General features: G+C 34.9%; 1 protein-coding gene across 3 annotated transcripts in view; it reads right to left on the bottom strand.

The window, feature by feature from the left end:
* LOC110611280 overlaps positions 1–24,352 on the bottom strand; it is a 55,277-nt gene that overhangs the window by 18,954 nt on the left and 11,971 nt on the right. For all 3 annotated transcript variants that reach the window (XR_006350109.1, XM_021751498.2, XM_021751499.2), the window contains exons 7-28: positions 20,625–20,799; positions 19,851–20,272; positions 19,377–19,512; positions 18,670–18,765; positions 18,509–18,580; positions 17,572–17,709; positions 16,372–16,525; positions 15,886–16,259; positions 14,737–15,200; positions 14,283–14,630; positions 13,408–13,632; positions 12,122–12,212; positions 11,873–11,950; positions 10,594–10,884; positions 10,304–10,501; positions 9,602–10,090; positions 8,924–9,085; positions 8,399–8,728; positions 8,239–8,321; positions 8,028–8,132; positions 5,020–5,248; positions 4,338–4,703 (exon numbers count right to left, since the gene is read on the bottom strand). Coding sequence is in view for 2 of the 3 variants with exons in the window: in XM_021751498.2 (XP_021607190.2) it covers positions 4,338–4,703; positions 5,020–5,248; positions 8,028–8,132; positions 8,239–8,321; positions 8,399–8,728; positions 8,924–9,085; positions 9,602–10,090; positions 10,304–10,501; positions 10,594–10,884; positions 11,873–11,950; positions 12,122–12,212; positions 13,408–13,632; positions 14,283–14,630; positions 14,737–15,200; positions 15,886–16,259; positions 16,372–16,525; positions 17,572–17,709; positions 18,509–18,580; positions 18,670–18,765; positions 19,377–19,512; positions 19,851–20,272; positions 20,625–20,799 (5,026 nt within the window). In the remaining variant the exon portion in view is untranslated. The remainder of the gene's footprint in view (positions 1–4,337; positions 4,704–5,019; positions 5,249–8,027; positions 8,133–8,238; positions 8,322–8,398; positions 8,729–8,923; positions 9,086–9,601; positions 10,091–10,303; positions 10,502–10,593; positions 10,885–11,872; positions 11,951–12,121; positions 12,213–13,407; positions 13,633–14,282; positions 14,631–14,736; positions 15,201–15,885; positions 16,260–16,371; positions 16,526–17,571; positions 17,710–18,508; positions 18,581–18,669; positions 18,766–19,376; positions 19,513–19,850; positions 20,273–20,624; positions 20,800–24,352) is intronic.

Genomic DNA, 24,352 nt, shown 5'->3' with positions numbered 1-24,352 from the left:
CCCGCTTCTTCGTCGACAGATCGTGCTCCCGTTGATCCTTCACCATCTGATTTGGATTTGCCCATTGCTATTCACAAAGGTAAACGTACTTGCACTCATCTTATTCTGTCTTTCATCTCTTATGGTCAATTATCCTCTTCTTCTCGTTGTTTGGCCACTGCTTTAGATTCTATTTTTGTCCCCAAAACTGTTATTGAGGCTTTATTCCATCTTGGTTGGCGTGCTGCAATGGAAAAGGAAATGATGGCCCTAGACGCTAATGGTACTTGGGAGTTGATGTCCTTGCCCCCAGGAAAGCGGGCTATTGGGTGTAAATGGATGTTTGCAGTGAAAATAAACCCTGATGGATCTGTTGCTCGCCTCAAGGCCTGTTTAGTGGCTAAAGGTTATGCTCAAACTTATGGAGTTGACTATTCTAATACATTCTCTCCAGTTGCCAAGCTCGCATCTGTTCGACTGTCTATTTCCTTGGCAACTACACACGAGTGGCCTTTGCATCAACTGGATATTAAAAATGCTTTTCTCCGTAGTGATCTTTAGGAGAAGGTTTATATTGAGCAACCACCTGATTTTGTTGCTCAGGGGGAGTTAGGCAAGGTTTGTAGACTTCAAAAATCCCTCTATGGCTTGAAACAGAGTCCTCGAGCATGATTTGGCAGGTTTAGTGAGGTGGTCCAACAGTTTGGAATGACGATGAGTAAGTGTGATCACTCAGTGTTTTATAGAAATTCTGATAGTGAAGTAATTCTGCTTGTAGTATGTGTGGATGATATCGTTATCACAGGAAGTGATGTTGCTAGCATCACATTCCTAAAAGAATTTCTTAAAACACAGTTTCATACAAAGGATTTGGGCTCCTTGAAATATTTTTTGGGTATCGAAGTTATGCATTGTAAGAAAGGCATCTTCTTATCTCAAAGAAAATATGTTCTTGATTTGTTGACAGAAACAGGAAAATTGGGTGCTAAGCCTTGTAGTGCTCCATGACCCCTAACCTTCAACTTACCACAGAAGACAGTGAGCCATTTGCACATCCTAAAATGTATAGAAGATTAGTTGGCAAGTTGAATTATTTGACGGTGACTCGTCCTGATATTGCATATTCAGTGAGTGGTAAATCAATTTATGTCCTCTCCTACTGTTGCTCAGTGGGATGTTGTAGGACATATTCTTTGCTACTTGAAAGGGCCTCAGGACAAGACCTCTTCTATGGTAGTCATGGGCACTCAAATATTGAATGTTTTTCTAATGTTGATTGGGCAGGCTCAAAGGGTGATAGGAGGTCAACTATTGGATATTGTGTTTTTGTGGGAGGTAACTTGGTCTTATGGAAAAGTAAGAAGCAAAATGTGATCTCTCATTCTAGTGTCGAATCTGAGTATCGAACCATAGTATAAGCAATATGTGAAGTCTTGTGGGTGCATCAACTGTTAGAAGAGGTTGGGTTCACAAATTCAGTGTCTGCTAAGTTGTGGTGTGATAATCAAGCAGCTATTCACATTGCCTCCACTTCAGTATTTCATGAGAGGACTAAATACATCGAAATTGACTATCATTTTATTCGTGAGAAGGTCCAACAAAAGATAATCTCAACAGGATATATCCGAATTGGAGAACAACTAGGAGATATCTTCACTAAATCTCTAAATGGGACTCGAATTGATTATATATGTAACAAGTTGGGCATAATTAATATCAATGCTCCAACTTAAGGAGTGTTATACGTTATAAGAAGTAAATATGTTAATATAGGAAGTAAATATTGATAGATATATTAGTTGCTTAATCTTAGGAATTGCATGATCATAGTCTTGATTTTCTTTCCTTTCTAAATACAGTCTCTCATGTATAAATATGTTGTAATCTCTATTGTAATATATATCAAATATTACCTTTCTACAAGATTGAAGAATTGTGGAAGAAATTGTTGAATTTTTTAGTAATTGCAACTAATTTTGCCATGGAATTATGAAAGTGATGAAGACTCTATATCTTTAATTTCAGTTCTCACTTTTTCGAACCGAACCGAACCAAACCAAACTGATTTTATTAGGTTCGATTCAGTGTTTCTCTAATTTCGATTTGGATTCAATTTTAATGTTTTAAAATTTTGGTTTTTTGATTTTGGTTCGATTCTGACTGAATGCACACCCCTACCTCACACAGGTCCTTCTCTTCTTCCTCTTGCCCTTTCATCTTTAAGGTTCCTAAGAGTTTTTTTTTCTTTTTTTTCTTTTTTTTTTTTCTTTTTTTTTTTTTTTTTTTTTTGTGGGTGGGGAGGGGGAGGGTGTTGGAATGAAACTGCTAAGGTTTGTGGTAGTTGTAGGAACTATTGGTAGCTCTAGTGTTGGTATTACTGGTATAGGGTTTGAATTGTGGTTTGGTTCTTTTTAGTGGGGTCAAAAAGACTCTTGCAATCAGGCAATTGCCACAACCTCCAATAAGGTTCTAGGTTTCAACATTCTCACCATTAATCGTATCTCTTCTTCTAATCCTCCCATAAAGGCTGACAGAAGATGGGACTTAGTAAGTTTAGGTTTCAATCTCTCCATTCATATCCTCAAGCCCTAAAACTCATCTTGACACTCCTCTATCCCTCATTGTTTCACCCTCATAAATGCTTATACAATATCCTCCAACCTTTCGTCCGTAAACTTGCTACATAATGCACTTTCAAATTCCTCCCACGAGTGGGTTTTTCCCTTGTTCTAATTGTGGAACCCAGCATCAGACTTTTCAACCAAAATCCTCTGATCAAGTGGCATCCTAAAATCCTCAAAATATTTCACACACTTTCTAAGGTCCTTTCCATCCCAAGTTATCAACTCAATTTTAGGCAACAAAGTATTATCCAAGCCAAAATTACAGGAATTCCCAGAGTTGCTGACATCTCTGGTTACTTCTAGAGTTGGTAATATTCCTTTGTTATGTACTCCTTTATTTAAAGATCCAATCCCTGTGGCTTGGGTTCTGGATGCAGCCTGATCTTCATCCTCATTGCTTACTCCTTTCCCTATGACTTTCATTACTGTCTTCACGAGGATCTACAGATCTCCCTTGAGTGCATCATTATCTCGAGAAGCCTTTTGCACTCCTTCCTTTACAACATTGAGTTCTCCTTCGAATATGTCATTATTCCTCTGCAAACTCTCTTGCACCTTCCTTATCTATTCCTCCAATTCAGCATACCTCAACCCTTCAGAACTCACCATAACAGATCTGGTAGCCATCACGAGCCCACAAAATCAATTTTGTAGTTCAAGCCCTCACAAAACCAGCTCCGACACCAATTGTTAGGAATAATCCTAACTGATAGAATTGAGAGAGAGATGAAGAAAGAAAGAATTAGAGAGTAGCACCAAAGAGGGAGATAGAGATAGGAGAGAGAAATAGGAGAGAAGGATATTATTTTGATCTTCAATGCCCATACAATCAGCCTTTTCGCTCCCTTATACTTCTCCTTAATAGATAATTGCTTCTAGATTCTTTTCCCTCCAAAATACAACAGCTATATCTGCCATTAACCACTTTCCCTCCTAACTAATTCTCTTATTCCTTCTCTCATACGTATCATTATAATAGAAGAGCAAGGAATCTCATCATTTCCAACAGAAGAGAATTCTCATCACTTTGCTTTGCATGATCTCTCTAATTTTTAATCTTTCTGGTAACAAAACCAAGCATATCATGCATAAAATTGTGTTGATTAAATCAAACTAAACAATATTACCCTTGAGAACACGCAGGCAAAAGAAGAAGAAGAAGAAGAGGGATAACAAATCTACTGCAAAATCACACAAAGGTAGATATACTCTAGTCTCTTAATAATTGCTATCATGGTAACAATTTCCTACATTAGAATCACACACAGGGTTTATGTGCTGTATCATGATAAATTTGATGATATGTTTTCATCCGCTGCAAAATACACAAAGGTAACACAGGCTTTAATAATTGCTCCCATGATAACAATTATTAGCATCAAACACAGGGTTTATGTGATGTGTCACAGTAAAGTAAATGAAGGTTTATAAACGAGTTAATCTTAATCATGTGTATTGTTCCATTAATGATTTGTTCTATTGGGCCAGGTTAATTAGTATAGCAAGCATGTCACATTCAAGTCAAAAGCTTTGACCTGTTTACTCACACATGCACTTCCTGGCCAAGTAGACATGATGATTGCCGCACTCCAGTGAAAATCATATGGACATATTTATGGACATGATATGCATCTTTGAGAAGGGTTATCCCTTCCAAATTCTAATCCATTGCACGTAAGCGACAACATTCTTTCAAATGAAAAAAGAAAATTTGGAAAAAGCTTTTCCCTATACCTGAAACTTGTATAAATAGTTGAAATGCTTATGAGTTTCACAGTAGCTGCAAATACGAGCAAGGGCAGTAGTAACATGCTGAATTACTGCTACATCCTCCTGTTTTGCAGATGCCATTCTCGTCGAAATCACTTCCTCAAGAACAGACATTGCACCATAACCAATACACAAGTCACATAAATCATCAATAGTCCCATAATCAGTAGCTAAAGGATCTGGTCTTTGAGGTGATGAAGATGAAGCTACTGCTCCCATTGCCGAAGGTTGAGGAGGTGGCGAAATAGCATTAGGAGGAAAGAACAATATGCAGGCATCAGTATAGCGACCATGCCTGAACATAAATCCAAGCAAATGCTGACGAGCATACTGCAAAGCTCAAAAAGAGAAAAGGTAACTGTAACAATTCCCGAATCTAGTTATCAACAGACAACATAGAAACTAAAAACTCCCGTGATGCAGCAAGTTCTGATCCTGAAAGTAATATTGCTTATTTATGAAACAATATGCCGTTTATATTTTGAGGTTTGTGTATGGAGAACTTATGTGAGCAAAACAAAAATCACTTCAGCTTGTGCACATGCATAGTGAACATCCGGAAAAAGAAGGAAATTAACCACATGCTGATAAAAGCCATATCTGAGAAAAATGGAATGCTCGAGCATGTAGAGACAGTTTAGCTTACTTCTTGTAAGTAATTAACACACTCAAGATAGCGAATACTATCCAGATTGCTGCGAGGTCCATCTTCAAAGTCAGTGTTATATGCTGAATTATTGGATATAGATTCTTGGAAACGCCTGGATCTTTCTGAACGTGGAAATGTAGATGGCATGTACAGAACATTGAGATATGAATCAGCAGAAAGTGAATCATCCAATATTGTTGGAGCACTTCTAGCCAAATGTTCATACCTGTGGTCCAAGTCATGTTAAATAGAATGTACATTAAAGGAACCACATGGAATAACATTTTGCCATTATTAGAACAAAGTCTTCGTCAGCCTTTAAATACTAAGAAAGGGTTAACATTGCATGTACAATAAACCTAATAGACACTAATAAAGCCAGAGCGTTATTAGAACAGAAATACATAAACAACAATCTACTAGCCTAGCTGCTGTTTTGCCAATTGGAAAACCATCATTCCATGTGGAAATTTAACCAGTCACAAAATAATATTAAAAAACCATATTAGCATCTCATTAGGATCACACTGCCACAGCTGAAGTGCTTTAAGCTTTGATGCGGTCCATGGTTTTAAACACAAGGGCTGTTGTTTACCAGTTTTGAAGGGCTTCATTGCCTTCATACATAATGGCTGTGATTCACCAGTTTGAAGGCTTCACTACCTTCATAACCATTATGCATAGGCAAAATTAGAAAAAAAAAAAAAAAAAAAAAAACAAGCAGGTCCAAACCTGCAACAGCCACCACTCATGGGATTCATTCTTTCTTTCCTTTTTTTTTCCTTTTCAGAAGGGGGCAGGAAGCTCATTTAATACTTCGTTTCTGGGGGTTTCCTCTACTGTTCCTCACTCTCTCAACTTCCCAGCTATTTTCATCATTTTTACAAACCTTTCACTTCTTAAGCTAAAATCACCAATTAATGAAAGTTTAGTATAAGTGAAACATAGCTATCTACATCCATATTTTGCAAAGGGTGAACTATTAGTCTTTGTCTATATTTTATGCAAGCAAATATCTTTATTTGATTTCAACTTATATCTTTAAATATATATTCATTTCATGAACTTTGCAACAACAATTACTAAACTTTAATCTCTACAGTTAGGTTGACTATATGAATCTTTTTTTACCATTCACCCCCAGTTAGACAGCAAGTCCACATCAATATTTCTAAAAAAAAAATTGCATAGTCAGGAATAGGCCGCAGTCATGGATGTTAGTATGTTACAAACCTATTTCCATTACCTATGGTCGCAATTGCGACTCCAATTCAAATTCATGTTGGTGCCTATAAAAGTAGAGGTTAAGCATAATATATAACTGTAGAACCAGAGAATCTACATAAACCATCACTCCCCCCCCCTCCCAAAAAAATATAAAAAATAAAAAATAAAAAGAGAGTCCAGACTCCAGATTAAAGCTGAACATCAAGAAATAGATATGAAGATACAGTCATTCTATCATGGAAGTAAATGGATAATCTTCAATCTCAGCAAAGCAAATGTCACAGGAATAACATAAAGCTAGAATACTTTATCACATTCCAACTTCCAAGTATCAGAACATTATAGATAGATGTTTGCATGCATATATAAACATAGATGTTCATGTTCGTGTATATACGTGTACGAGTGTGTGAACACATGCATGCATCTCCAACATTTTAGTTAACTATCATGGAGTTCATAATCAACCTTTGCTTCCTATGACTTGGTATTTTCAATAAAATTTCATTTCTTTCCAGCTATGAAGTATCCCTAGTTTACAGAAAGAAACAAGCATACTTCCAAACAACAGGGAAAAAAAATTGAGATCACTCCACAGTGGCAGATCCAGAAATTAAAGTCAGAGGGCCCAATTTTAGCTTTTCAACAAGACTTTGAATTTCACTCATTTTAAAAAAAATTTATCCATATAAATATAAAAGACAAGGTTCTCAAGTTAAATTAAAAATAACTGAAAAATATTGCAAGTTAAATCAATTTGCCCACTTTAGAGTTTTTTTCCTTTTTTTTTAGTTTGAATAGCTTAACCTATTAACCATATAAACACTATTTGATTGTAACTATATTTGAGATTTTTTTTAAAAAAAAAATAGCTCATAACCTATTAAACTCATTTTTTCTAGATTTAAAAAGTTTAAAATTTATTTCTATTTATTTAAATAGTCTAACATAAAATAAACATAACTATCACTTCTAAATAAAAAATGATTATATAAAAATAAATTAAATAATAAGTGAATAATTATCTTATAAATACTTTAAAAAGAAAAAAAAATGAATAGGATATTTGAAGCTGAAATCTTGAAGATTAAAAATAAATTTTTTAGATTGAAAAAGAATACAGAAATAAGGTGGTTACTCTAAAAATGGTATTTGAGGTTGCTATTTTATTTATGAGAGAATTACTATTAAGTTTTTGAATTTTAAAAAAATTCACTAGTTCATCTTTATATCAAAATCGTTCGAGTAAAATATCTCTTTATTTTATAAAATTAAATTATTTAGTAATTTATCAAAAAAAATTGTTGATCAATTTATTTTATCCTTAGTCATAAAAACTAAATAGTATAAATGGTCATAAAAACTAAATAAAAACTAAATAGTATAAACACCTAAACTTCCATATATTATTTTAATATGTGTAGTTAAAATTATAGGATTAAATAATATAAATATTCTAGATATCTTGATGCATTTTTTGACAAAATGATTAAAGAATTTGATTTTATAAAATAAAAAACATTTTAATTGTGTAAATTTCAAATAGGGATGAAGTAATGAATTTTTAAAAATTTAGGGACTTAATAATAATTTTCCTTTGAAAATTACCTAAGTACTCCTACGTAATTTTAAAAATTTTCAGGGGGGCCCATGGCCCTCCTTGGCCCAATCGTGGATCCACCAGTGCCACTCCAGACCAGGGTTCTTTATAATGTTGGCTCATCCTAGCCATTAGACATATAAAAGACATAAAGACAGTAAGTTGCATCCTTTCTTACATAGAACGAACATCAGACACATCTACTGGTGGACCCCCTTCAATTGTATTAATGATCTCTAGAATTACAGGTGCTGGGTCCCCCTTGTAAAATTGAAGAGCTTGCCTGAAACAATCAAACAAGGAACAAAGGATGAGCACAGCCTGGTATGAATCTCAGAGAGATATCATTCTTGCTGACAAAATATAGAGGCATATGTAGACTTTCATACTTGAACTTTACACGAGCTTGAGCATAGTGCTCCATCCTATTCAAAGCATGTCCCCATGCATTCCACACAGGGAAAACATCAATCTGACAGAAGCACCAAGATTTTATGAGCTGAACATAAGCAAAACTCAGCAGCTCCATTATCTAAACATGATATTTACCTTACACTTCCTGCAGGTGTATACAGCCATACTGTACTGTTCATCAAGAATCAACCTATCACGGAGATGGGCAGATGACTCTTTATCAGCAATATCATCAAGAGAAGCCGCAATTCCAGATCCCAATAGGCTTTGAAGCAACTCAGCACGTCCAAGCCAAGTGTCTGCCAGTGACAAGATTTCAGAGACCTCATCTGTGGACTGACTACCCATGCTAGAGCTACCAGCATCTGAAGATGCATCATCCGCATCCTTACTTCTTTCAGAATTACTAGACAAGTCATTCCCCCCAACAAGCTTCCTCAACAAGGATTTAGAATAAAATAGCCCCTGTAAATAAGGTTAACTGATGATATTTTCAATCTAACAATTGCTTGGCAGATAAATAATAATTGTGTATCCTTTGAATGCAAGCAAGGCTTAACTGAGGAATATCATATTTGCTTGTAAGGCATTTTTAACTATGATGATGAGAAAGAATTTGTTACCATCTATTAAAACTACAAGCATGGCCAATATTTGTACCTGTACAAATGTCTCAGTAGCATGATATGCCCGACCAATTGTTTCCATGGATGCATTCGCAGGTAACTGGTGTGAGTTCAACACATTCTTCATCTGATTCATGCACAAGTCCAGAGCACTTTTGGCCGACACCAACTCATCAGAAGACAATGAAAGTAGAGCCTAGAAACAAAAAAACTGAAACCTTCAGTGGGCGCATATTTCAAAAAGAAACTGCCAATGCAAATAAACCTACTAATTATAAAAACAGCAGAGCATTGCACATATAGGAAACTTACAAATCACATCTACGTGGTAGCAGCCAGTTTGAGCTCCATGTGTATAAGCCAAACTATTACTTGGCAATTCATATTATCCAATGTTTTTGCAACCAAAAAAAAAAAAAGAGGACAATTCAAGATAAAAGTTTCTTCACAACTAATGAAACGTAAATTTGAAACTTTTGTATTCAAGTTCACATCAAATCAATATTTGGTAGAAAACATCACAAGGTTTATCTTTTTTTCTAAACATGCACACTCAATTGTGAAATGTTTCTACTTCCAGTGAGGCCTATCAAGCTCTTCCAGTGTCAATTGTAAGAGACAATCCTAATCTGATTCAGTACGAACTATGCATGTTTCATAGTTCATTATCCAACCTATTAACAGATGATATTAGAAGTATCCGCCAGCATACCTTAAAAAGTATAATATCTGGAGCACTTTCATATCGGTGTGCAGCACGAACAGCCTCATCTTTACTAGCATCACCAGTTAGCATCCATTCCTCAGCAATAGAAACAGAAGGGAGTCTTTCCTGTCCATCTGCAGAATACGATGCAACCCGATCCTCTTGAATTCCAGCCATTGCCTCCCAAGCAACTCTTTCAGATGGTGGCAACCCAGAACTTTTTCGCTTACGATATACATCTTTTGGAGTATTCTTATCTCCAGTATTCCGTGGAGTCCAAGAAAAAGCTCTGCGAGCTTCTTTGTGCAAGTTACTTAAGCTGCTACTAAAAGATGACCTTGCAGGCACACCTGTTTTTGTTTTTGGTTTTGGTCTTGTTCCAGATACAGAAATCCGCGGTTCTCTTGGGGGAGAACTTATACTCACAGCAATTGCTTTAGTGGCATATGAAACAATGACACTATTGTCTCTGAGCGATGGAAATTCTTTAAGGATCTGTCATCAATATTATCAGGAAAAAAAAAAAGGAAACGTGATCAAGGAGTTATTATTAAGGGAACTGTACATAACCCTTAAGTACCAAAAGGTGTGACCTCATCTAAATAATAAACCAGGAACAAATATGACTGTCACGTGGTGACAATCAGAGCACATATTCAAAAGTAACATGAGTCCTGAAAACAGCTAAAAAGAAAAACACTTTCATACCAGAGCAGCAGATTGCAACTGTTTTCTCATCAGTAGAACCTCCAGTATTAGATGTGGGTGCTCATGCAAGGAAGAGCATCTTTGCTGCCATGGCAATGGCAAGGCAGCAAGAACACGAAGTCCTAAAGCCCATGAATTAAGCCGCACAACCTCAACATCTGACAGATTCCCATCTCTTCGTTTAAGGAAGAAGTGAACCTTCGTAAATGAATAAACAGCACAAGTTCTCAAATTGAGAAGTGAAAGAGAGGAACCAAACTAGAAGTAGAAAAAATGAGACCTTTACTTACAAGAAGTTGCTTTGACCGCAGATTTGGTAATAGCTGCATTGCACCCATTGCAACTGGTAAAGCATCATCAGAATCACGTAATGAAGAAAGAAAGCGTGAAGCTTCTGCAGGACCTCCACCATTAAGAGGGTCTGCAGTGAGAAGCTTCACAAGTTGTCGACCCTGAAGTTCTCTTCGCAAAGCTATTGATAGCCCTGAACTCTCAGCCACTTCCAGAGCTGCAGAAACAGCTCCTTTCCCAGCCAATCTAAGTGCTAATCCTTCAGGATCTACCTTACACTCTGCTTCAACCTAATTCCAATGAGAAAAAACTATAATACTGACATCGGAAAGACCAATTACAAAATGAAAATTAAGAATCATTTTCTCTATAATTTTTAGTTTTCACAAGCTATGATAGCCCAGACAATGCTGAAAGTTCTTTTTTTAGTCAAAATTTTGTATATTATCATCATGAACAAATTGGCATTAAAAAGCCAAAGCTTTGCGTGTTTTGGAGATTTAATCTAATTCTTTAAATCTTGGCACAACAATCAAGATTTTTAAAACTGATTGTAATTTTATCTAATCTTGAAATTGCAGGAAGAAGGGAAGAAAAAAAAGGGAGGGACACCTGCAAAAGTTTGAGGGTAAAATGGTTAGAGTACTATGGCTGGCACACTAACTCAAAGTTGAGTGCTAGTACATATAAACAAGACTGCTCCTGCAAATGCTATATATGCATTTCCTCAATGTGATGATATTAGTTCTATAATTGCAATACTATAGTTTGCATCAATCTTAAGATACTGTAGTTTTTAAACTTCTTGTTATTTAAAGTATTTATTTAAAAGGGATAAAAATGTCCTTTACATTCAATTGAAAATTTATTTAGATGTTATTTGACTTTTTTTTTCATTAACAGTAAAGGAGAAAGAAACTAATAGAAGTATTGAACGCATCTTGGTACATTAGACCGCATTGGATAAGTGTTTTTTCTATCAAAGCACTGGATAAGTTACTTATTGTGATTCAGTAACATGACATAAAAATAAAGAGGTTACAGAAAAAAATGGGTATGGCGTATTAGTTCCAAGTCCAAAAATAAAAATAAATAAAATAAAATAAAAAACTGAAGTGGCTGGGTAGCTTATCTAGAATGGGCCTTATTTTTGGGCATTCGAGAGGAAGGGGGAGGGAAAATAGAATGAAACAGTGCCAAATCTCAGATTTGATATACATAATAAATTAATAATGTTTCATCAACAGAAGAGAAACAAAGGGAGTTGTGAGTTGTGACCTCTTGCCAGCTACTATAATGATCATCAGCACTCAATATATGGCTGTACCTCTGCAAAGCTTGTCTTGTGTGCAATACCTAGATATCCATAGAAAAATATCATTGCATAACATAAACATCAAACCAAGCAATATCCATTACAAAAGAAAGTAATTCTATGACTATCACTTACAGGACAAGCATGACAAACCCCCTAATATGTAAATATTAAGGGGAGGAAAAAAATAAGATCTTTTGTATAACCAGTACCTCATTCCTAACTGCATCATTCTCAGGAAGGTGGCAGCTACACATTGTGAGTACATCTAGAGCAGCATCAAGTTCCCACCTGTGCATATACCTGGAAGAAAACATGTCATATTTTAGAATAAGCACTATAGGCTGCAGAGGGAGTGTGTGTGATATAAATTTCATTTGAAAATAACAAAGGAGCGTACAACATGGAGAAGGAAGGATCCTCCTAATACCACAACTATTAAGAAGAACACAACTAGCTAAAAATGTAAACCCCCTCAATCAATGCACTCCAAAAAATTCCCTAAAGCTCTAAAAGCATATTCCTTGTAGAAGTTAAAAAGCATCATCTTGTTTGATTGGCCCATAACCTATTAAGGAACAAAATTATAGTTTTTATTGTTGAGGATGCAATCATTTCTATCCAAAGACTCCAGAAAACATTGGCATCTTTCCTGAAACCAAAACCATTTTTAAAGCAGTACTGGCGTCTACAAAGTAAACACTACAGGCCCGCATATGTATATATCATGGCATCCAATTTTATTATTGATACTATCTATTAGTTCTTATTCTTAAGATCCCATAAGCTTTAGATTTTAGAAGTGAAGGATTTCACGCTTCCAGACAAAGTCTGGAGCATGCAGGTGGGAAATATGTCTCTTACTAACTGAGCAGGTTACTGAATTATGCTGATTATAAATCCCTGCCCATAAAGAATTGGCAGCATCTAGTAGCATGTTGATTTCCATGTATTCTTCAGCTCAGGATCAGCAAAGAGCCTAAGACATAATTATATACTGAAGAAAGATTGTGCCAAATAGCCCTAACCTAGGCCAAATAAGGGCACATAGACCTGAGGTAAAACACTCTTTCAAAGAGCAATTATCTTCAGGTTTAGATGGTTTCAAAGTTTCATACACTTTTCACAATAAATAACTCTTATGTGTGATTGAATATCAGAAACCTGAAAAAAATGTCACCACAACCAGACTATGCATTTCCTTTTTCTTTTTTATGTCATTTAAACCCAAATCAGATGAGGTTCTCAGACCTTCGAAGTAAAAAAACATCACTAGAACATAAAAACATTATAGTTACTATTAACAACTTCGATATGTCCCTATCAAAGCTGGCCTACTGAAGAAGTCGCAATGCAACTTCAGCCAATGAAAATAAATTAATTTTCCACTCCCCTCCCCCATCATACAACTAGAAACACACATATTGAGGCAAAAATGTATTGTCGGGGTGACAAAGTAATTTCTAAAGATAATGTTGAAAATCATAACACCACATACTTGAGGGCAAGTCTAGCTGCCAATTGTTTATTCTTCAAACGCAGGCAATACTGCCAGCTATTGCTCCAGATGCTTTGGCCTCCATAACTTTGAGGCTGTCCAGACATTGGAAGGTTTTCTTCTCCACGTTCAATGAGCAGTTGGAGTAACAAATCTGAGGCTCCATCACGCAAAAAACGATCCGAAAGTGCAAGAGCATCCATCAGTTTCCCTTCACCAATCAATCTGCAGAGTCAAAAAAAACATTCAGTAAATGGCAAGAAGAGCAAAGCATATGGCAAAAAGAAGTGGATAAGAAACTATGGGAAAATTTTGTTGGAATAGGTATGTATTATATTGTGACTAAATGGGAATTGTGCCTTTTTCTCATAAGTGACCCTTTCTGTCTAGACTGTTGGCCTCTTGGGCTCAAGACCACTGGAGTGCAAGTTCAACTGCTCAAGTGCCCAACAAACCCACATGAAAAAACTACAAGGGTCAGCTATCTTCACTTTCTCCCTCAAAACCCCTCACTTGCTAGGACCAAAATTTGGTGGCCTCTTTATTGTGTTTTTTCTTCTCTTCAGCCAAAACATACTCAAAGAACCAGAATATCTTTAGTTTTAGTTGAATTAAATTACAGAATATAGAAACTACAACATGGCCTCCTAAGAGCTCATGAATAGCTTTCCCCTTTGTATCTTTTTCTCAGGAATGGTCTTCCCTGATCCTTTTACTATTCCTTAGATCCAAAACCCAAATATAAACTTTTACACAACACTCGAGTAAAATGAAAACAAAAGGAAGCGACAAGGAGAACTTAACTATCCCACCCTGACTCAACCAAAAAAAAGAACAAAAAAGAAAGAGGTACCAAACAAGAAAGGAAGAAATACCTCTCTACTGCTTTCTCATAAGGTTCTTCATTTTCCCAATCCAATGAAAGATATACTGTAGTATCACTTTCAACATAATCAGATTTTGAGGAATCCTGCTGTGGACCAGGAGCGGCACCACCTTCAATGCTGAGGTCTGGCAAAGCGGCTGAAAGATTACTGCCACTGACGATGTCATCAATTTCCAACTCAGTATCACTATTATCATGCTCACGAAGTCTCTTGATGGCAGTTCTTGTGTCATTTTTAACGTCATCCTTATTAGTCTTATGCTTAGATGTTACAGCAACTTCTGAAACTCGATGTCGGTTAGTTTGCATTTGTATCCATCGGTTCAAAGTAGGGAACCTGTTGATGTCAACAAAAATATACTAAGAATTGAAGAGAAAAGAAAATCATAGTTTGACAGATTTCAGCAGTTATTCAATTTTTCAAACTTCAAAGCAACAAGTACCTTTCAGACTGATCAAGAGCAAACTCATAAAATAGTCTGTCACTGTCAGGTGCTGGCAATAATCCATCATCCAAGGAACTAGATATAGCGGAGTCACTACTGCTATTTAAGATACCACTCCCAAAAACACATGCTAACACAGCCCTCACAGGGGATAGTTTAACCAAATGTTTTACAACATCCAACTGCAGAGGGTACAGAGGGACTCCAGGAGTTACTGATGGGCAACTATAGCAATTAGGCTTAGCTTCTTTAAAGGATGCGGAAAGTAATTTATTATCCGAGCAACTTTTTGGGTAAGCAGGAATGACAGGAATGCATGCCCATCCACGACCAGATCGTGGTGGATAAACAGGTGGTACACATGCTGATATAACTTCATGAACAAAATCTGCACACATGATCTCAGCTACCTTACTAGCTGCATCAGTGCTGCCTCGGTCAAAGACCAGACGAGTTAGAAGCTGCAAAACATAACGGTGAAGCATGAATATGTACCTAGATGTGGAAATTAAGTGGCTAAAATGTTATGCCTAGTTTCAGGTCAAATTTGAACAATAAATTATGCACAGGTATAAGATATTCAGTTTCCACATCAATTTATGCATTAAGTGATACTTTTGCATTTTAATAATCCCCAATACTGGGCTGATATCATAAAAACATGATATCACTAAAGATGTCAAGTAAAGAGGTCTTCCTATCATTGCATTTTAATAATCCTCATATTCAATACATGTTCTTGAAACATTCACCTGTCAACTGCTAAGAAGGTTGGTCAAATAGACATGATTCAAATGAGTGGATTTATCTGCAAGTTCCACTACTCCATAGAAAAGTATGATAAGTGTTTTCAAAGGATCCATAAAAAAGGCCGACCCTGACTCGTTTGCATTTAAGGCTTAGTTGTTATTGTTTCCAACTTATAGAAACAAGTATACACATTTCAACAGTTTCACCATGCATGGTTCTAAGTTTTGCCCTAGTACATGGTTTCAATTTCAAGTTGGAGATCTTTCTAAGGTCCCCAAAGTATTCGCAGGGCTTCACTCAGCCCCGAAATTATAATTGACAAAACCCATAATAAGATAAGACAAATATTTTGACCAAAATAAGACAATCCTCAGTAAAGATGATAGAAAGACTTACATCTTTAGGCCACTCAAAAACAAGAGAGAAAAAGTTGAAATCGTGGGTTGTATCAGTCCCATCAACTATGTCTCCAATTGCCGCAATATGGAGAATGAATTGTGATAGATATGTAGTAGGCTTGGCACTTAATGAACCAAAAAATCTCTTCCCACTACCAGCATCCTTTAAATCATAGCCAACAGGCTGTGTGCTACTTTCTCCACCACCTGAACTTATGGTCATATGTTTGACAGCTTTTAACCCAAGCCCAAGAACCCCATCCTTGTCAAGATCAGCCAAAGGTTTCCGTTCCACGTGTTGGTGATCACCTTTTATAAAATTCAACTCTGCTTCTTCATCAGCAATAGCTCTTGCAAGATTATGAATCTTACCTATGATTTTGTGGGAGAAAGATGTATCAGGATTGAAGAAACATCTCTACAATATTATAGAAAGCAGGTATAAATGTCTTTCCTACAAAAACAATTAAAGCAAAAAGCATACCACTGAGAAATTGCCTCTTGCCCTTGTGAGCATCTTCAATCATCTGGTGTAGCATAGCAAGGGCACGATCCTTTTGCCCCTGATGAGTCAACTCCTTTGATGTTGAAATAATAATCTCCCCAGACAGAATTGCTTGGAGGCCCGGATTTTCATCCTGAAAGAAAATGTGAAGCCATAGGATCAGCAATGGAGTAATTTATACCCATTGTCCATCAACTTTAAAATTTGTTGTGCTCCAATCCCAAATCTTTAATTTGTTGTCATAATCCCTCATCTTTAGAAATATTATCCAAAAATCTCTCAACTTTAAAAGCATTACATAAAAATCCTTCATCTTCACAAACGTTTCAAAAAATCCATCAAACCATTTTTTATTTATTCATCAGGCAAAATAGATATGTAAAAATATCAAAATGCAAAAAATACAATATTAAAAAAATAAAAAAATATATAGAACAGATAATATTTTAATATTTTATGGAGAACTTTTGAACTTTTTCACTTTTATATTGTGGAACTGCTAATCAGTTTCGATAAATGAACAGATGGCTTGAGGGATTTTTATGTAAAAATTTTAAAGATGAGGGATTGTGTGGAAACAAATTAAAAATGAGGGATTGAAGTGTAACAGCTGCTAACGCTGAGGTACAATGGGTAAAAATTACCCACAACAAAAAGGATCTTATTTTAGCATATATATTATATATACAATAACATCCATAAGGAAGACCACAAAAATCAGAAGAATCAACATCGATACAATTTTCCCAAGGAAAATAAATAAATAAACTAGTCATTATACTTCTATGGATAGCATTGGACTATTTACCTAGTGAAATGAAACATCATGTTTCACAATTTTCTATTTCATGCCAAGCATCAAAAAGGGAGATAAAAAGTTAATAATTTTTCATCCTTTCAAGAATCAATTCTTTGCTATTTTATATCCAGAAGAGTTCAAGTTGGTCTCATCTTCTAGAAGCCAAACAAAGGCTTTAATGTTGTAGTAGGGAGCAAAAAATCAACTGCCACCTCACCACTATCTGGTCATCTCGAGAAAGGAGATATAAGAACCTGAGCAACATATTAAGAATGTCTACTTATAAAAACAACTGGGACTTTTATATCAATAACAATCACCAAGCACCCAAAATCCATGAAATTCATTGTTGATTAAAAACTATTTATCCCATAACTTACTTGTTCCAACAACTCATGCAAACGCTTGAGTACACGTCGAGACACAGAAATAACTCCCACTTCATGGATCTGATCCCAGTAGGTCGAGCCTGTCTTTGGAGAACCTCCAGGATAGATCTCAGATAACATGACTTGAGCCTGTACATATGATACAAGTAAATGCAAACAGCAAAATCAAACACCGCATCTCAATACAAAAGTTGGGACAAAAAAATAACAAGCATATGCAGACACGCGAGCATGCACACGCATGCACACATGCGCTTGTGCTGTGCGCACGCGCGTGCACACACAGAAAGAGAGAGAGACCATATTATGAGCACACAGGGAAAATTAGAGAACTCAGTTGCTGTATCATAGTTGGGACATCTCAATACAAAAGTTGGGACAAAAAAAATAACAAGCATATGCAGACACGCGAGCATGCACACGCGCACATGCGCTTGTGCTGTGCGCACGCGCGTGCACACACAGAAAGAGAGAGAGACCATATTATGAGCACACAGGGAAAATTAGAGAACTCAGTTGCTGTATCATAGTTGAAATAAATCAAAGTTCAACTGCATAAGATTAGAACTAGTAGAAAAGGAAAAACAACCACCTTGTCAAATGAGCAGTTGTATCTCATAAAGAACTTGGCATTGAAACTTCAAGAAGTTCAACACCAACTGACTCATTTTAATTTTAATTTTAGTTTCATTTCTTCAAAAAAAGGAAAGGACATCTTTAAAAGGTACTGCTTCCCTAAAGGCCAAGGCAACTTAAAATTTGAAAAGCTAAACAAGTGAAAATTTCATTGAACTAGGACAGAAAATAGAGAACCATAATGCCTTGATAAAGCACACTGCTAACAACACTAAGACATATGTGTATGAGAGAAGCTCAATGCTCAAAAACAAGAAGAAAAATTCCACATTCATTGGCAGGTAAGCATTGCCTGATCCAGAAGTTGTTGCGACACATTTGTCGATCTCGCACAAGTTGCAGCAACATCAATACATAGAAGAATCTGGCGGCAATTAGAAGTCTGTCAGTCTACACAATCTTTATACCTTAATTAAGAAAAGGGGAATGGAAAGCAAGCATTGTAGCACTTACTGCAGCCAAAGGACCCAACTGTGAACGCAAAGAAGAAAAATCTAGGTCTTGCCCAGATGAAGTGCCATCAGCAGCACGAGATACTGCATCTTCTACCTAGTAAAGAAATAAGAACATTGACATCAGTAGAATATTTGGAATAAGAATTCCAGGGAGTAAAGTTAAAAACTTGCCAAGATAATTGTTGGCTGAAAATAAATTGTGAAGGATTCAACTGGAAAGAAAAAATACAAACAAATAACATTGCAAAGTAATGAATTAAAGACACAATGGTTCTGTCAAATATATTTAAAACAAGGGGTATGCAACAACCATCCCAAAGATACATTGCTCCCACCAAATATGTCCAACTCAACAGCCACAGTTGTACTGAAAAATAGAGGTAAAACAGATACCCTTAATGATTTAAGCTAGCTCCTAGCATAACCATGAGGACGCATACGAAATGGTAAGGAAGGGCTAGTAACATCAGAACTTTCTGTGCATATAACCTTAGACCAAGTGCAAAGCAGAAAATGATCTATGTAGCAATCCCAATCTTACAAGAATTCAGGCTTAGTTGAGCAGAGCTGAGCATTCAAATTTTGTCATATTTAGCCAGTATTTATATAACCATTTACATGGAGCAGACCACAGTATAAAAGCTATAACATAATAGGAAGAAATCAGCATACTAAGTTGCGAACTTATCAAAGTGCTAGACTGACCAATCTGGATTCAGATGCTCTTCTGAAAGCACCATCAACCCATTCAGCCAATTCCAGGGTAGCTCTATCTTCTGCAGATAATGAAAATCGATGAACTGCTTCTTCGCCAATATCATATTTTGCCCTTTGCATGCAACTGCAGAGTTAAAAGGAATCAACATGGTTGCATCAGTTTTGATGAGAGAACATTTATTGACATAACTATTTACTCCTCAATTACAAATAACATAGTATTAAGTCTATTTACATTTTTGTGAAGATGGCACAATACATCCCTGGTCAGAGATCAATATATAGATTCTAAATGGGAATAAAGATGTAGGGATTGAATTTCACGGCATAATGCAAAAAGTCATACTTTATTAACTCTCACAGAATAGAATTCTACAAAATATACAAGCATGTTAAAAGTAAGAATTCACTGATCTGTACATGACTTGAATGAATTTTCAGATAAGAATTTACTAAATTTACAGGTTAAGAAGCTTGGATGGGGCCGCACGTAAAACAGTCAATGCCTCCTTCCATCTCCATTGGCGATCCGATAATGGTAGAAGACGCTGCAAAATTGACAACCGCCATTGCCAATCTTCAATGAAATGTTTAGCAATAGATATTCTCCACTCTAATGCCTGTCTTCCCCCTGTATTCATGGTATCATTTAGTGCATGCTCATCAATGACACCTAGTGGAAGATTGCGACGCAAGATATCAAGTAACAATCCTGTGAAAGAAATAACTAGTTCGTTTCCCCCTTCACAAGTAGTGACATTGGTATGCTCCCATTGACATGTAGAGGGTGATTCAGAATTGCTCCCTAGTGAGGCACAATGCATCAAATTGAGAGAGATACCATCCATATGTAAAAGCGAAATTATAACATTCACCATCAATATCTGCATAATTAAATAGAAAAAAAAAACATTATATAAATATCCAAGCAGAATAGCTGAATAAAAAGACACAAATTTTAAGTACTTATTGCTACCTACCAAGGAAAAGGATTGGATATAAATAGACAGCAGTAGTTAATTGAACCGTAGTCAAAATCATGTATCAAAATAAAAATCCCAAAACAGTTTTAATACATATATCCTTACAAAAGGACTACTTCCAGAACCGATTGGCAAGTCTTCTATGCAAATCAATATTATAGGAGTATACAAGCGGAACACGGCAAACCTCCCCCACCCACTCCCATCCAAAAAACAAGTAGAAAAGAAGGGGGAAATTTTCATGTAGAGCTACCTTTCGAGGAATATTTGTAATAGCCTCCAAGTGGTTCCTCAGATCTTTCAAATGGCATAATGCTGCTTGATAATGACTCCCTCTTTCATCAGTCATAGACCTTTCCATTACTCCAAGTGCAATAACAATAGATTCCAGGGCATAGCGCATATGCATAAGTTCAATGTCTTGCATCCTAATAAAAGAATACATAGAACAGATCAGCATGTTGAAAATAATAAAGGTAAGCCCAACACACAAAGGATGTTTGATTGAATGGGATAATTGTCACAATCACTCAGGAATGAACACAAGCAGATCTGGGCTTTTATTGTCAAACAAATAAGCACCATATTCACGGGAAACAAAGGCACAGCCAAATGAAATAAAGCATCAATATATTGTTGAACATTTCATGTGAGAATTAGGAGTCATTAGGGAATATCTATCAAAGTTATGCATATAGCCTCGACTGGATAACATTCGAATGGCACAACATATATAAAACAAGTGCATGTCAATCTACCAAGAATTAAACGACTTATGATCACTGATCGAAATATGCAATAAGAACATTCTCAACTTTTGAAGCTAGAAAACAATTATAGGCAATCACCAGTTCACCACAATGAGTTGAAAGGAATCAATGAAATGAATTAAAACCACCATCCTCTCTCTCTCTGTTACAATATGCCTCCTATGGAAATTTGAAAAACAAACTAATGCAGAATGGCTATGCAAGTGCAAAGAATATTCAAGTAAGAAGTTTCTCCAGACTTCAAAGTAGTTTTTAGGTCAAATACTAGGAATATGTAAAACCATATAAAGCCTGTGTCAACAGTAGTTGTGTTATATTTTTCGAATATGCAAGACACAGCTAGCAGACCATGGTTTTAAATAACGTAATGGCTATTATGTAACAGAAAATGTGGGACCATTACCCATTACCCCATTATTTAAAGGGCCCCTCTGATTTGCATGCGTAACGGCCATTACCGAACATTATGTGACGGTAACAGCCGTTACCAATAATTCAATCCTTTTTTTTTCACATGCCAAACATAATATATTTTAAGGTTCCATTAGATCCAGCAATTTAAGAGCTTTTTTCTTTCAAAATCTCTTTTTCTTTTCTCTCAAACGACTCATTTCTTCCTACATTTTTCTTTTCTAAGTTTAGATCCATCATAAACTACTCCATTCATTAGTGTCTTTCTTCTAAAAGATGAGTTTAGTTTTCTTTTATATTTTATTTTTATAATTTATTATTTTGCATTTCCTTTTTTTTGTATTTTTATTGATTAAAGATCATTTTGATGTTAGTTTTGAGTTAAAATTATACTTTAAACTATTAGTTTACTCAATATATAAAATAGTGTGATTTTTTTTTATTTTAAACTATACCTAGAAATCTATTCCATTAAATTAATTATAACTTACATAAAATTTTATGCTTAAATTTTATTAGTTAGTTGTTAATGACTAATACTCAATGTAGTTCATATTTAGAATAAGTAATAATATCTATATTAGTTATTATGAATAAATTAAGATATAGGTTTTTATAATTGATTTCCATCGTATTACTTAATTTCATTTCATTAGTTTATTATAGTGATGTTTAATCAAAGTTATATAGTTTATATCTGATGTATTTATGTCTATTATACAGTTGTTTACATTACTGTGACTTAAATCTACGATTTAAAACCATGTAGCAGACACCCTAATTGCCCCTATGAATCACTGAATCCACAAAAAAAATACCAGCACCCAAGCATGGTTTTAAATTGCGGTTGCGGCCATGTTCGCAGTCGTGGGTAATAAAAATAAGCCTGTAACAGCTATAACATAACAGTAACGGCATGGCACTATGCAAATTTTCTAAAACAATTTGCAAAGTTCATAAAATGAATTAATATTGATAGATATAAATTAGAATAATATAAACAACTATATAATAAACATAAATACATTAAATATAGACTATATTACTTAAATTAAACATCATTGTAACAAACTAATGAAATGAAATAAGTAATACATCGGAAATCAATTTCGAAAACCTATATCTTAATTTATTTATAATAACTAACATAGTATTATAATTTGTTTTATGTATGAGCTACATTTAGCATTAACCACTAACAACTAACTAATAAAACTTAAGTACAAAATTTTATGCAAATTATCTTATAATTAATTTAATAAAATAGATTTTTTAGAATAGTTTAAAATAAGAAAAAGTCAAATTATCTTATGTATTGGGTTAACTAACAGTTCAAAGTATAATTTTAACTCAAAACTAATATCAAAATGATCTTTAATCAATAAAAATACAAAGAGAAGAGAAATGAAAAGCAAATTATAAAAATAAAAGCAAAAAAAAGATAAATCCATCTTTTAGAAAAAAGATACTAAACAATGGAGTAGTTAATGATGGATCTAAACTTTTAAAAGAAAAATGCAGGAAAAATGAATTGTTTGAGAGAAAAGAAAAAGAGATTTTGAAAGATAAGAGTTATTAAATTGTTGGATCTCAATGGAACCTCAAAATACATTATGTTTGGTATGTGAAAAAAAAGAATTAAATTATTGGTAACGGACGTTATCACGTTGCACGCAAATCAGGAGAGCCATTAAATAACGGGGTAACAAGTAACAGCCCCCCATTTTCCGTTACTTAACAGCCATTACACTGTTATTTAAAACCAATGACCCCCGTCTCACTTAAAATGCACTTAAGAAGAAAACAAGTCCTATAATTTAATTTATGACGAAAAGGATCTTGCATTATGATGTCGTTAGAAAAGTGGGGATTTTCCCTAACTCTGTACACTACTGCTGGTAAATTACAATTCAATCCTTGAGGATTAGTGAACGTACATTCTAGTGAATCTATTCTTTAAGTTTTGTTTCATCAATAAAATAACCCATTGATTTATACCATATATTTTTTAGTTACAATTTTATACTTCTAAAATTAGGTCATTAAAGATTATAATTATTTACAACTTACCCATTATATTTTTACAAATTAACCCTCCATAATTATTAAATTTAAATATCTTTGAAAAAAAAAGTAAAATGAAAATTAAATGAAGAATCTAATAATTACTTTTTACCCCAACTAAATCAGAAAATAAAATCAACGAGGATGGAAAAAGTTGGACAGGAAGGGAATTATTTGAACTTGAATCTGGAAGAATATTGCATCCAAATTCTTGATTTAAATTTATCTTATTATTTTCTTTTTTTAAATATGTGATATTAAAATTTAGTAGACATAAGAGACTAGTTAGTAAAAATATAAGAACTTATTTGTAAATAATTATAATATTACTGATTAATTTATACTTAAAGAAACTATTTTGTTAATAAAACAAAACCTTAGCGACTAAATTTAAAAATACAATGACTGAACTATGGGTTTTACTAAACCTCAAGGTTAAGTTGTAATTTAGCAACAATATTCAACAGTGTTAGAGGAGAAAAGCCCCACTTTGCTAATAGCATAAAACTACAGGACTCTTCTTTGTCACAAATTAAATAACAGGACTTATTTGAAAAAGGCACTAAACCATATAGTACTTTTTTATAATTTCCCCAGGAAAACAACCAACCAATCCTGCCTTTCTAAATTCTTAGGAGAAACTCATACAGCCATCCACATTTGACAGGCAGCTGTGTGAAATTATGGAGGTCCATTCAATTGCAGTACCTACAATCTAGTGAATCTATTACTTAAA

This window comes from Manihot esculenta, chromosome 3, assembly GCF_001659605.2.
Source record: "Manihot esculenta cultivar AM560-2 chromosome 3, M.esculenta_v8, whole genome shotgun sequence".
Lineage (NCBI taxonomy): Eukaryota > Viridiplantae > Streptophyta > Magnoliopsida > Malpighiales > Euphorbiaceae > Manihot > Manihot esculenta.
The sequence above is the reverse complement of the archived record's forward strand: the minus strand, read 5'-3'. Positions and strand labels throughout refer to the sequence as shown.